This window comes from Gorilla gorilla, chromosome 19 (assembly GCF_029281585.2).
Source record: "Gorilla gorilla gorilla isolate KB3781 chromosome 19, NHGRI_mGorGor1-v2.1_pri, whole genome shotgun sequence".
In the NCBI taxonomy this organism is placed as follows: Eukaryota; Metazoa; Chordata; class Mammalia; order Primates; family Hominidae; genus Gorilla; species Gorilla gorilla.
This window is the reverse complement of record NC_073243.2, coordinates 82,761,394-82,774,519: the sequence shown is the minus strand read 5'-3', so window position 1 is coordinate 82,774,519 and position 13,126 is coordinate 82,761,394. Positions and strand designations below refer to the sequence as shown.

The 13,126-nt window shown below is 38.3% G+C and overlaps 1 protein-coding gene across 5 annotated transcripts in view; it reads right to left on the bottom strand.

The window, feature by feature from the left end:
* Window positions 1-13,126, bottom strand: part of LOC115933270 (ciliogenesis and planar polarity effector 1-like) — a 133,045-nt gene that overhangs the window by 98,361 nt on the left and 21,558 nt on the right. For all 5 annotated transcript variants that reach the window (XR_010131788.1, XR_010131791.1, XR_010131789.1 and 2 more), the window contains exons 6-11: window positions 11,696-11,945; window positions 11,371-11,520; window positions 10,432-11,201; window positions 8,690-8,898; window positions 8,411-8,491; window positions 5,481-5,645 (exon numbers count right to left, since the gene is read on the bottom strand). Coding sequence is in view for 1 of the 5 variants with exons in the window: in XM_055367915.2 (XP_055223890.2) it covers window positions 5,481-5,645; window positions 8,411-8,491; window positions 8,690-8,898; window positions 10,432-11,201; window positions 11,371-11,520; window positions 11,696-11,945 (1,625 nt within the window). In the remaining 4 variants the exon portion in view is untranslated. The remainder of the gene's footprint in view (window positions 1-5,480; window positions 5,646-8,410; window positions 8,492-8,689; window positions 8,899-10,431; window positions 11,202-11,370; window positions 11,521-11,695; window positions 11,946-13,126) is intronic.

The following is a 13,126-nucleotide window of genomic DNA, read 5'->3' as shown; positions in this document are numbered from 1 at the left end:
TTTTGAGAAAGAATCCTGCTCTGTCACCCAAGCTAGAGTGCAGTGGCACATTCTCAGCTCACTGCAACCTCTGCCTCCAAGGTTTAGGCCATCTTCCTGCCTCAGTTTCCTGAGTAGCTGGGACTATAGGCACACGCCACCTTGACCGGCTAATTTTTTTTGTTTTCTTTTGGTCAAGATGGGGTTTCGCCATGTTGGACAGGCTGGTCTTGAACTCCTGAGCTCAAGTAATCGGTCTGCCTCAGCCTCCCAAAATGCTGGGATTACAGGTGTGAGCCACCATGACCACCCAAGATTCTTAATGCTTTTGTCTGTACCATTAGATCTGAGAATCTTAATATACTCCCATTAGTAATAGTAGCTCACTAGTATAAGATTTTGGGGGCAGGCAGTAGCAAAAAGAACGTGTGGGGTGGGCCAGGCACAGAGGCTCATGCCTGTAATCCCCACACTTTGGGAGGCCCAGGTTGGAGGATCACTTGAGTCCGTCCAGGAGTTTGATACCAGCCTGGGCAACATGGAGAAACCCCATCACTGCAAAAAAATACAAAAATTAGCCAGGTGTGGTGGCATGTGCCTATAGTCCCAGCTACTCAGGAGGCTGAGGCAGGAGGATCACTTGAGCCTGGGAGGTTGAAGCTGCAGTGAGCTGTGATCACGCCACTGCACTCCAGCCTAGGTGACAGAGTGAGGCCCTATCTCAAACACACGCACACAAATGTGTGGGGTGAAGGGAGATGGCTAGATAGCAGGTGGACAGAAGAATCACATCAAAATTTCTGGCATAACTCCAATGTGCACTAGCAGGATTAGAGGACATGCGTCATTCCCACTTGAGAATCTCAATAATAATATAAGCTGGCATTCACAAATTTGAAAATAAATTAGTTTAAAACTACTAAATACTGTATAGATAAATACTAGGATAACATTAGTTGGTATGAAGTGTATGGCTCCAACAATAGGAAGGTATCTTTCTTTTCCAAAAGTGATCTGACACATATTCATGGGAAATTACATTTTATATGTGTATGGAGTTCTATCTTGTTCACTGTATGTCCCAGCACCTAGCACTTCTCCTCTCATATAGTAGGCCCTCAAAGGAATATTGTTAATAAAGAAAATAATGTTAATTAATGTTACCTGGTTTCTTTTTTTAAACAAAAGGAATTGAGAAAATTTTATTAGCCTTCAAGCAGTAGTCTTCATTTAGTCACTGTAATATTTCGGGGGGAAAACCCGAAATACTATTTCTTCACATTCGAGTTAGAGATACATGGGTAAAAATTTTTTTCTCCTGGGTAAAACTTATGGAGGAATTATACAAAGGTAAGATTTTCAGTAATCTTAATCATTCAAACCTTATGCAAAACTCAGGAATCAGCCTCTTAAATAGGGAGTGACCTGATGATAAAAGTTATTGTCACAGAATAAAGCTGTATCAATTTAGAAGTTAAAAAAATTTTGAAAGTGTAAATCTCGACCGGGTGCAGTGGCTCATGCCTGTAATCCCAGCACTTTGGGAGGCCAAGGCAGGTGGATCACCTGAGGTCAGGAGTTACAGACCAGCCTGGCCAACATGGTGAAACCCCGTCTCTACTAAAAATACAAAAAATTAGCTGGGCATGGTGGTGCATGCACGCTTGTAATCCCAGCTACTAGTGAGGCTGAGGCAGGAGAATCACTTTAACCCAGGAGGCCGAAGTTGCAGTGAGCCGAGACTGCGCCATTGCACTCCAGCCTGGGTGACAGAGCGAGACACCATCTCAAATAAATAAATAAATAAATAAAAATAAAGTGTAATTCTGTATAGGGTGCAGTGATAATGTTAATAACAGAAACCCAGCTGGGTGAAGTGGCTCATGCCTGTAATCCTAGCACTTTGGGAGGCCGAGGGGGAAGGATCACCTGAGGTCAGGAGTTCGATACCAGCCTGGCCAACATGGTGAAACCCTGTCTCTACTAAAAATAGAAAAAAAATTAGCCAGGTGTGGTGGCAGGAGCCTGTAATCCCAGCTACTCAGGAGGCTGAGGCAGAAGAATTGCTTGAACCCGGGAGGCAGAGGTTGCAATGAGCCGAGATCGTGCCTCTGCATTCCAGCCTGGCGACAAGAACGAGACTCCGTCTCAAAAAAAATAAAAATAAAAATAAAAATAAAAATAATAGAAAACCTATTTAATAAAAATTAACTACACACAATTATTTAATAAGGTAGGTGTGAAGAAAGGAACTACCATAGCATGCATGACTGCTTGAAATGCTTGCTTGTAAGGTGGTCCTTGGCTGGTATCTGGGAACTTGGATTTTGGGAGGATTTCCACCACCCTAACTGATAAGAAGAGCTCACTGAACCTAAACTGTATAAACAATGTGGTTTATGCTGAACATCTGTTTTCCCTCTGAGAGTGTAGAATTTTGGTTTGTACTAAGGCAGAAGGGGTTTATGTGACCAGCCCCCCAATTAAAAACCCTGAGCACTGAGGTTCTAATGAACTTCCCTGGTAGACTATATCTCACGTGTTGTCACAACTTGTCACTGAGGAAACTAGGGACATCCTGTGTGACTCTACTGGGAGAGGATTCATAGAAGCTTATTCCTGGTTTTCTCCAAACTTCATACCATGCACCTTTTCCCTTTGCTGATTTTGCTGTTTTCTTTCACTGTAATAAATCATAGCTATGAGTACAACTATATGTTAAATCTTCTGAGTTTTCCTAGTGAACCATCAAATCTAGGGGGTAATTTTGGGGTCCCCAACCCAGTAAGTATATGCTTAATATATTTTAAGCAATCATCATTAAAAATTAAGACAAATGAGCTGGGCGCGGTGGCTCACGCTTGTAATCCCAGCACTTTGAGAGGCTGAGGTGAGTGGATCACCTGAGGTCGGGAGTTCAAGAACAGCCTGGCCAATGTGGTGAAACCCCGTCTCTACTAAAAATACAAAAATCAGCTAGGCATGGTGGCAGGCGCCTGTAATCCCAGCTACTCGGGAGGCTGAGGCAGGAAGACTGCTTGAAACTGGGAGGCGAAGGTTGCAGTGAGCTGAGATAGTGCCATTGCACTCTAGCCTGTGCCACAAGAGCGAAACTCCATCTCAAAAAAAAAAAAAAAAATTAAAACAAATGAATTACTACAGGTTCAACTTATCATGAAAGTTAAATCATGTAAGGACAATATTGCAAAAATAAACAAATAAATAAAGACTATCCTGTCATTTAAAAAGTCATATACAGAAGTCTTTCACCCTGGGTACAGTGGCTCACACCCAAAACCCCAGCATTTTGAGAGGCTGAGGTGTGAAGATCACTTGAACCCAGGAGTTCGAGATCAGCCTGGGCAACATACCAAGACTCATCTCTACAAATAATAAAATAATTTTTAAAAATTAGCCAGGCATGGCTGGGCACGGTGGCTCACGCCTGTAATCCCAGCACTTTGAGAGGCCAAGGTGTGTGGATCACGAGGTCAGGAGTTTGAGACCAGCCTGACCAACATGGTGAAACCCCATCTCTACTAAAAATACAAAAGTCAGCCAGGCGTGGTGGCGCATGCCTGTAATCCCAGCTACTCAGGAGGCTGAGGCAGGAGAATCGCTTGAACCCAGGAGGCAGAGGTTGCAGTAAGCCAAGACCACACCACTACACTCCAGCCTGGGTGACAGAGCAAGACTCCATCTCAAAAAAAAAGAAAAAAAAAAATTAGCCAGGCGTGAGGCACATGCTTGTGGTTCCAGCTACCTCATTTCCCAGCAGACTCATTTCTCGGAATTTATCTTAAAGAAATTATTAGTAATGCTCACAAATATTTAGGTACACTGCAGCATTATTTAAAATAGTAAATACATGGCAACAAAATGTACAATAATGGGAAAAAGATTCAATAGATTTTTTTAAGTTTATTGGCACTGGAAAATATTCATTATAATATTAAATTTATAAGACTATCCAGCTCCGGTAATATATACATATACATGTGTCAAAAGGCCCTGGACAAAAAAAACTAAACTTGTAAGTGATTTTGTTTCCTTTCTACTTTTCCGTATTTTCAAAATTGCCTAATATGAACATGTATTACTTCTTTAATGAACATAAAAATTTAAAAAGATAAAAATCAGAAAGTAAGCCAAGCACAGTGGCTCACACCTACAATCCCAACACTTTGGGAGGCCAAGGTGGGTGGATTGCTTGAGCCCAGGAAGTCAAGATCAGCCTGGGCAGCATGGTGAGATCCCATCTCTACAAAAAAGACCAAAATTAGCTGGGCGTGGTGGCACACACCTGTAGTCCCAGCTACTCACGAGGCTGAGGTGGAAGGATGGCTTGAGCCCAGGCGGCAGAGGTCAGATAAGCTAAGATCACTCAACCACACTCCAGCCTTGGCAACAGAATAAGACCATATCTCAAAAAAAAAAAAAAAAACTCACAAAATAAGACATTTATAAACAGTGGCTGAAACAATCAAGAATGAAATTGTTATCAACCCTATTTAGAAATTTCAAATACATTGGGCCTTTCAGACACATTGATATATACAGTAAACATCTAGCAGTCTACCACCCTATAAGCATTATAAATATATTACATGTTCATTCATATACATCTTTCCCTCTGGTTATTGCCTAATTTAAATATACCTCTTTGAAAAAGTCAATCCAGATACTCTGCAATCTCTTAAACAGATTTTTTTTTGTTTTATTTGAGACGGAGTCTGGCTCTGTCGCCCAGGCTGGAGTGCAGTGGCGCTACCTTGGCTCACTGCAAGCTCCGCCTCCCAGGTTCACGCCATTCTCCTGCCTCAGAGCTGGGCCTACAGGCGCCCGCCACCAAGCCTGGCTGATTTTTTTTGTATTTTTAGTAGAGAAGGGGTTTCACCATGTTAGCCAGGATTGTCTCATCTCCTGACCTCGTGATCCGCCCGCCTCGGCCTCCCAAAGTGCTGGGATTACAGGCGTGGGCCACTGTGCCCGGCCCAGATTTTTTAAAAGACTAAAAATATTCTCGGAAAGTGATTTTTATGATTTCACTAAACTGCTGTAAGCAATAGCTAACATACTAAGGAAAAAACACTTGGGTACCTAAAATTATGTCTAACAAATAGGGTTGTAAGAAAGCAATCATACTATCAGCTCAGCACGCAATTACTATACTGTTAAATCCTGGGGATTCTAAGATTTAAAAACAAACAAACAAAAAACCTCAACATAGTCCCTGCTATTGGGAAGCTGAGAGTCCAAAATCCAACATAATATACTTAATCACCAGAGAGGTAAAACAACCAACTTTTATGTATAAGCAATTTCATGTCTACACTATAAATACAAACTAACAAGTAAACATACTGAATTCTGTAGTCCTAGCCACTTGAGGCGGCTGAGGTAGAAGGATTACTTGAGCTCAGGGGTTTGAAGCCAGCCTGGCAACATAGGGAGACCCTGTCTCTTTTTAAAAATAAAAAGACAGAAAAAAAAAAGCATACCTGAAAACGCTTTATTTTCTTTTACAGGTAGTTGGGACCATCTCAGGATTTCTCTTGCTAGCTGATCACACAATCCTTGAGCATCATTTAAATTATAGCTATAGAGGTGGCAGTATAAGAGAGAAAGATAATAGCGTATCTGAAGAAAATACGTCCTTCTTCCTCCTGAAACAAGAAGTAAGCTCACCTTAAAAGTATGTAAGCAAAGGAATGCCCTTGGTGTAGTGCTCAATTGACGGGAGTGTGTAGTTTGTGAAAATTCATCAAGTTGTACACTCATGATATGTAAACTTTTCTGCATCTGTTTCACACTTCAATAAATGATTTTTTTAACAGGTGATCTGGGTACATTATATCCCCAAATAAAATTGGAATTATTTTACTCAGAAAGAATGGATAAGAGGTAGGCAACCAGCAGTTTCAGTCTTCAGATATGTAAAGGCAGTTGTCAGGGGCTCCTATCTTATATTTTTTTAGCATACTTTGCTCTTTTTCATTTTGAATTCTAAACAATTTATTTTCTTTCATCACACCCTAGGATGACTTAGAGTTTATCCAAAGAAAGCTGCAAATTCTTATCATCTTAACATTAAGGTCTACTAATAACTTTTATCTCAAGTATACACAGTATGAAACAAAAGGGAACATGCCACAAAAAACTCCAAGGAACCATATGTATATCAAAGGGATGGCCAAAGAGACTTACTGAAGCAGAAGAAACAGTCATCCAATAAGACAGGAGCCCCTGACAACTGCCTTTACGTATCTGAAGACTGAAACTGCTGGTTGCCTACCTCTTATCCATTCTTTCTGAGTAAAATAATTTCAATTTTATTTGGGGATATAATGCACCCAGATCACAATTTCTCCCTAGATGTGGCCATGTAAAAATGTGACTATGTTCTGATTCAGGAGATAACATTGTATGCAATTTCCAGAAAAGCTGCTTAAAGAAAGGTAAATCAGCTAGGAAATGCAACCTTTCTAGCTCTTCCAACCTTTGTCCTATTTGCTGCCTAGAACATGGATGTGATAGCTGAAGGTCCAGGAACCATCTTAGCTTATGTAATGGCCTTAAGATTGGAAGCAATGCACTAAAGATGATGCAGCAGAAAAACTAAAGGAGGCTGGGGCCTTGGTGATACCATGGAAACACCAAATCAGCCCCAAACTGCAACTTCTGCCTTCCTTTCACAAAGGAAAGCCACTCTTTCTCTGTTGAAGCCACTGCTACTTTCAATCTCCATTACTAGAAGCCATTCCTAATGGATATAGTTGTAAATGAAATTAAACAAAATGTCCATAATGGAACTCATTACAAAAACTTTTCTACATCCAGAACTTCAGATCTCAGTGAATGCTGCTCTTTTCACCCAGATGGACAATCCCCAAGTCAGAGAACTACACTAGCCTTCTTTCTCCAAATCTACTCAATCACAAGTAGACTGATCAAGCCTATTAAATAACTGTCAAATGTAACCTCTGTTCTCCATTACCCTTGACACTGCTTTGGCTTCAAGGCTTCTCGTCTGACTGATTTTCTTGCCTCCAAGTAAAACCCACGCTCCTATATCATAGTCCTGCAACTGGCCTTCCACAACTGTACCAAAGTGATCTTTCTAAACAGCCTATCCTTATTTGTACAAGTCCCTTTCCTACCTAAAGTGTCTTAACTGATTCCACTGTCTTCAAGATAAAATCTTAATTCCTTACCACTCCATTAAAGACCCTCCTTCATCATCTGTTGTCCATCTGCCTCTCAACTTAGCTCTTATGATCCTATCGCCAATATCACATATACATATATCACATAATCTAGTCCTACTAAACTACTTGAAGTTTACCAAATTGCCATGGGTTCTCAGGCCTTTTTGGTTTTGGAACACTATATACTCTGTTAAGTCATTCCCATGACCTTAATTGGCCAATCTCTACTCAATTTTAAATGTCAACTCCAAGAGGCTTTCCCCAGACTGATGCTTGCACTCCAGCCTGATTGTATTGAGGTGTTCTTCTGTGCTCCCTAAACATCTACCATAAAACATAATGAGAAAAGTGACTGTAGGCAACTTGAAGGTAAAGTTGTTTATTTCAGTTATCCCTAGTGCCTAATACAGTGCTGGGCACATAGCAGGCACTCAACAAATACTGGTTAAGTAAATGAATTAATGAAATATACAAAGCCACAGCAGTCAGAAAATAAATGTAATAATAGACCAAATCTGACCACGTAGGAGTTGCAGTCAGGGTTCCAGGGTCACCAGCTGAGAACCTCTGTCATCTCAGCCATACCCTCAGCTCTGTATCATAAAAGCTATAACTTGTTTCTAACATCCACACCCCATATCCTTATCAAAAACTCCTCGAAGCCCATACTTAATGCAACGATACGTTTAACTTACGTACAATTCTTGAAGTTAAATTACTTAAAGGCAAAAAGCCCTCGGCTCCATGTTTCTCTAAGTCTGTAAGAAGGTGGTGAAATATATGACCTATAGTTTCCTATTGAGATACTTGCAGTCTCTCTAAATGACAAAAAAAAAACCACATTATTTTATTTAGGATCTAAATCTCATTTTTCCCATCAACAATCAACCACAGGCTTTATCACAAATCAAAGAAAGGACAGAAGGAGACTTACCTACAGATCAATGAAAAGATTTTTAGTGTTACCAATTCCAAGGTTAAGAATAATTTTAAATAAGTATTCATGAGTGTCAAGTTGCCTACAACATGTATTCTATTTGGCATTAGGATATCATAAGCACTCTGAAATTTAGAATTATTTTTAAGGTCTATGGCAAGCTAAGAGATGTCCTGCTAATATAATGGCACATATTTTTTGGAATTTAGAATTACTGTTAAGGTCTACAGCAAGCTAAAAGGAGTCCTGCTAATATTATGGCACATATTTTTTAACACTCTCTTACCTTTCTCTTCGATTTCTTGTAGAGCTATTTGCCACAGCTGAACAGACTTTTCATATGATCCTAATAAGAAACATTCTTCCCCTAGAAAGTTTTTAACCAACAATTAGTCATAGTTAATTATGTTACTTCATAAAAATTTACTTTGTTTTAAAATCCAGTTAATGGAGCTCAGCCAGAAATTATTTTGAAAAACAAATCATTAAAACCAATTAGAAATTCAAAGTCTGGTTAACTATGTCATTTATTCATGGAGTTGGAAAATATTCATAAGATACTGACCATTGATAGATTTAAGTTCTAAGGTTTGATTCAAGCAATCACCAGTACTCTGTAGGTTAGCCTGCAAATGACATAACAGGGACTTGACAGTAGATGCTTCATGTGTCATCTTTTCAGTTAACTGACTATCAGCTTCAGGAACTCTTCGATTTAATTGTGCTTGATACCATAAAGTTTTTTTGTACAGCATTCTCCAGAGAATAAGCAATCTGCACATAAAATCAGGTAATTATCAAAAGCAAATTTCAGGCTAATGATGAGTTTAGCCTCCTTTTTAGCCTATTTTTTTTTTTTTGCCTGTATTCTTCATCAGTATAACATACATACAAACTGATCACATTTAAATATAGTGCAAAATAAAATGATCAAAAAATGCCTTATATAAAATCTTCATAAATATTTCAAGCACCTGTAATCTTTTTTTTTTTTTTTTTTTTTTAGGACACAAGGTCTCACTATGTTGCCCAGACTGATCTCAAACTCCTGGGCCCAAGCGATCGCCCTACCTCAGCCTCCCGAACAGGTGAGATTACAGGTATGCGCCACTGCACTCCAGCCTGGGAGACAGGGTCTTGCTCTGTTGCCAGGCTGAATTGCAGTGGCTCCATCACAGCTTACTGTAGCCTCAACCTCCTGGGCTCAAGCAATCCTCCCATCTCAGCCTCCCAGGCAGCTGGGACCACAGGTGCACCACACTGTTTTTTTTTTTCTTTTCAGGCAAGGTCTCCTTCTGTCGCCCATGCTGGAATGCAGTGGCGTGATATCTGCTCAACCTCTGCCTCCTGGACTCAAGCAATCCTCCCACCTCAGCCTCCTGGGTCGCTGGGATTACAGGCACATGCCAACAGGCCTGGCTAATTTTTTAGTTGCGGAGTTTCATCGTGTTGCCCAAGCTAGTCCTGGGGTCAAGTGATCCACCCACCTCAGCCTCCCAAAGTGCTGGATCACAGGCGTGAGCCACTGCACCCAGCCTAATTTTTTTAAGAGGTCATTGTTTTAAGAGGTCATTTTGGCCGGGCGTGGTGGCTCACGCCTATAATCCCAGCACTTTGGGAGGCTGAAGCGGGCGGATCACCTGAGGTCAGGAGTTCTAGATCAGCCTGGCCAACATGGTGAAACCCCGTCTCTACTAAAAATACAAAAATTAGCCAAGCGTGGTGGCAGGCGCCTGTAATCCCAGCTACTCGGGAGGCTGAGGCAGGAGAATCTACTTGAACCCAGGAGGCGGAGGTTGCAGTGAGCCGAGATTGCATCATTGCACTCCAGCCTGGGGGACAAGAGTGTACTCCATCTCAAAACACAAACAAAAAAAAAGAGGTCATTTTTTAACAGTACTTAACTAAACCAAAATCTTTCAATATCATGGTTTTCCGAGACTAAGAAAATATGTATTGTACAACATTTGGCATAAATCTAACAATTTTTTTTGGCAAACTAAAAGTGTATACATTTATCACATATAACATGACATATTTAACATGATGTTTTGAAACGTACTTAAATATTTTAAAAAATAAAATCTATAATGCTGAGTGCTAACAGATACAAGGTTTCTTTCTGGGGTGATAAAAACGTTCTGGAATTAGTGCTAATAGTTTCACAACCTTATAAATATATTAACAAACACTGAATAGTACATTTTAAAATGATGAATTTTACAATATGGGAATTGTAGCTCAGTTTCTAAAAAAGTAAAAAAAACTAAGCTAATAGTATCCCAGTATTAAAATAAGTGATTATACCTGTGTCCTGGCTGTTGCACAGGATTTACTACTTGAGGATGAATCTTGAAAAATGAGTTCCAAGACCAGTTTTTCTGAAAACCACTATCTCGAAACATCTGAAAAATAGGTACCACCAATGAGTCTTGAGCTGTTATTTTACTTCCATCAGCCGATGCTGAAATAACTTCAGGTTGAAGAATGTATACACCATTTAAATTGTCAGCTACCATTTTGAGTAAATAAAAACAAGCTGAAAGTTTCTCTGAGAATAACTGACCCTTTTGTTGCTGAGTCAGCAAAAGTTTTATAGTATTTGAGGTCAGCTTTATCAAATGCCCCACATCTTGTTTGTATCTTATATCCCAATAATGGATTGATAAACACTGATGAAAAAGTTGAAAGATACAAAGTATCCACGCATTATGTCTTGAGCTTTTGCTTAAAACAAGATCAAGTTTGGGAAAAGGACATTTTATAAATTGAAGAATGCAAAAAAAATGAGTGATACAAACTACTACGTAATTTAACATTAAATTTTTTTCTGTCACAGTTTTTGAAATTCCTATAGTCCACGCTGCAAGTAGACTTTTCTGGATAGAATGCAGTTCTGTAATGGTTCTATCTGTCTCCTCACTATCATCCTTTGCATGTATCGTATCAAACATAGATGCAAATTCCAATCTTCCTTCCTTCATACTACAACACAGCACATCATCTCTTTTGTTCCAAAAAGGAAATAAGTTGTCTGGAAAGTGTCTGCCTTCGTTAGTTTCTTCTGCTTCAAAATCCTAAAACATGAGGGGAAAAAAATGATACTTAATACCATTTAATACCTTATCAATAGCATCACTTTGGCGTTCTTAAATTTCTCTTCCCTTTAACAAGAGAAAAACAGAATATGTTTCTTGGAATAAAGTCATAATTGTTCCAAGCAAATAAAATTCTGCGACTAAGTACCTGAAAATCTGCTGCATTTTCATTTATTGTTTCTTCTGCCTGCAAGAATTTGGGGACAGTGAAATCGGCTGAACTTTCATTTCCTTGGTGTTCTAACAGGCTAGATCTTAGGGAATTCAGTGATCGCAAGTTCAGTCCTTTGCCTTTTGGCTAAAGAAGAAAAGATGAAAGATTTCCAAGAGCAAAATGTTATCTGTAATTCAATTATAAGCAATTAAAAATTCTATAGACAACTGTATACAATTCAAGGACATTACTGTCAGTAAAGTTTTAAATTTGAAAAGAAAAAGGCAACTTTTCCCAATGATATAAAAAAGCACTATACCTTAGACAATATCACACTTTGATATATTTTCTCAAGCCTCTGGGTTGAATCAAGTAGAAGTGATCTCATGTGTACTGATGGAGATAGGCTATCAAGAAATCGAAGGGTTGTGACCATATATCCATCAGATATAACGAGGTAGGGTAACCGTGAGTGTGCTTTTATAGAAAATCTCTGTCTCATAGGGTCACTATCAGAAGCTGATGAATCAACAGAATTATTTGAATCTTGAAACGTAAACTGCTGTGGTCTAGTAAACAAACATCAAAATACAAGAATCAGTAAGAGAAAGATCTTAAGGAAAACAATAATGTTTTTCAAAAAAAAAGAAAAAGTTACAGAACAATGAAAAAGCAAGCAGGTGAAACACACAAAAAATATTAAATGTGTTTATATCTTTCAGGAAAACATAACACAGGATTAAGACAAAATAATATATAGGTTCATGTGTTTTAAAATTTTCCTAAATGGTAGCATTTATTCTATTTTGTATTTATCTACATACAACCTATTTCAGAAAATAATTCAGGCAGTTTATTTTTACTATTAAAGAGAGTTAAATAGTTAACTTTCCTCTTACCATATATTTAAATATGCTTACACAAATAAAATTATGAACTATCAGTATACTTTTTATTAAAGAGGAGAAAGAAAAAAGTTGAGAAGATTTGGAGAGAATGGTGGTGAGTAAAATTTTACCTATTTAAATTTGAGTTTCCACTTAACTTAAACATACAATATTGTTATTATGATGTACCTGATTCTGATTACTTAATATCACTCCTTATTAAAGTTGGGGCTTTACAAATATAAAAGGAACAAACCATCAAAGTATATTGTAATTTTTTTCTGGTTAGGCAACTATTCAAATACAGATTTTTTTTTATTAGCCAAATGGCAACAATAGAAAATTGGTAATTATAGGACATACACCCCACAGACTTCTGTAGAACCATTAAAAATAATGCCTAACGTGGAAAGATGTAAAAGATATACTGTGAAATCAAAAATGGAAAATAGTAAACAGGATATATCACATTATCTAGTTTTTAAAAAAGAAACTAATATTGCTATTATCACTGTTATATGAATATTTTTAAAATTTGGGGGACAACATACTAAAATGTTAATAATTGTTACCTTTGAAGTATAGGATTACAAGTATTTAATTTTCCACATTATTTAGTTTTGTAACATTTGATTTTTGAGTGCTAAAATAAATAATGAATACTATACTTTCATAATCAGAAAAAAAGCAGTTTGGAAGGCCCCAAATATTAATTTTAAAGGAGAATATGAGAAAATTCTAATGAATTATGAATTAGACCATAACAAGTAAGGAAAAAATACTTTCACTGCAGGAAGTGACACGTTTTTCCATTAGCATTGCCAATTGCTAAAAATTGTCATTTTTGGGAGGCTGAGGCGAGC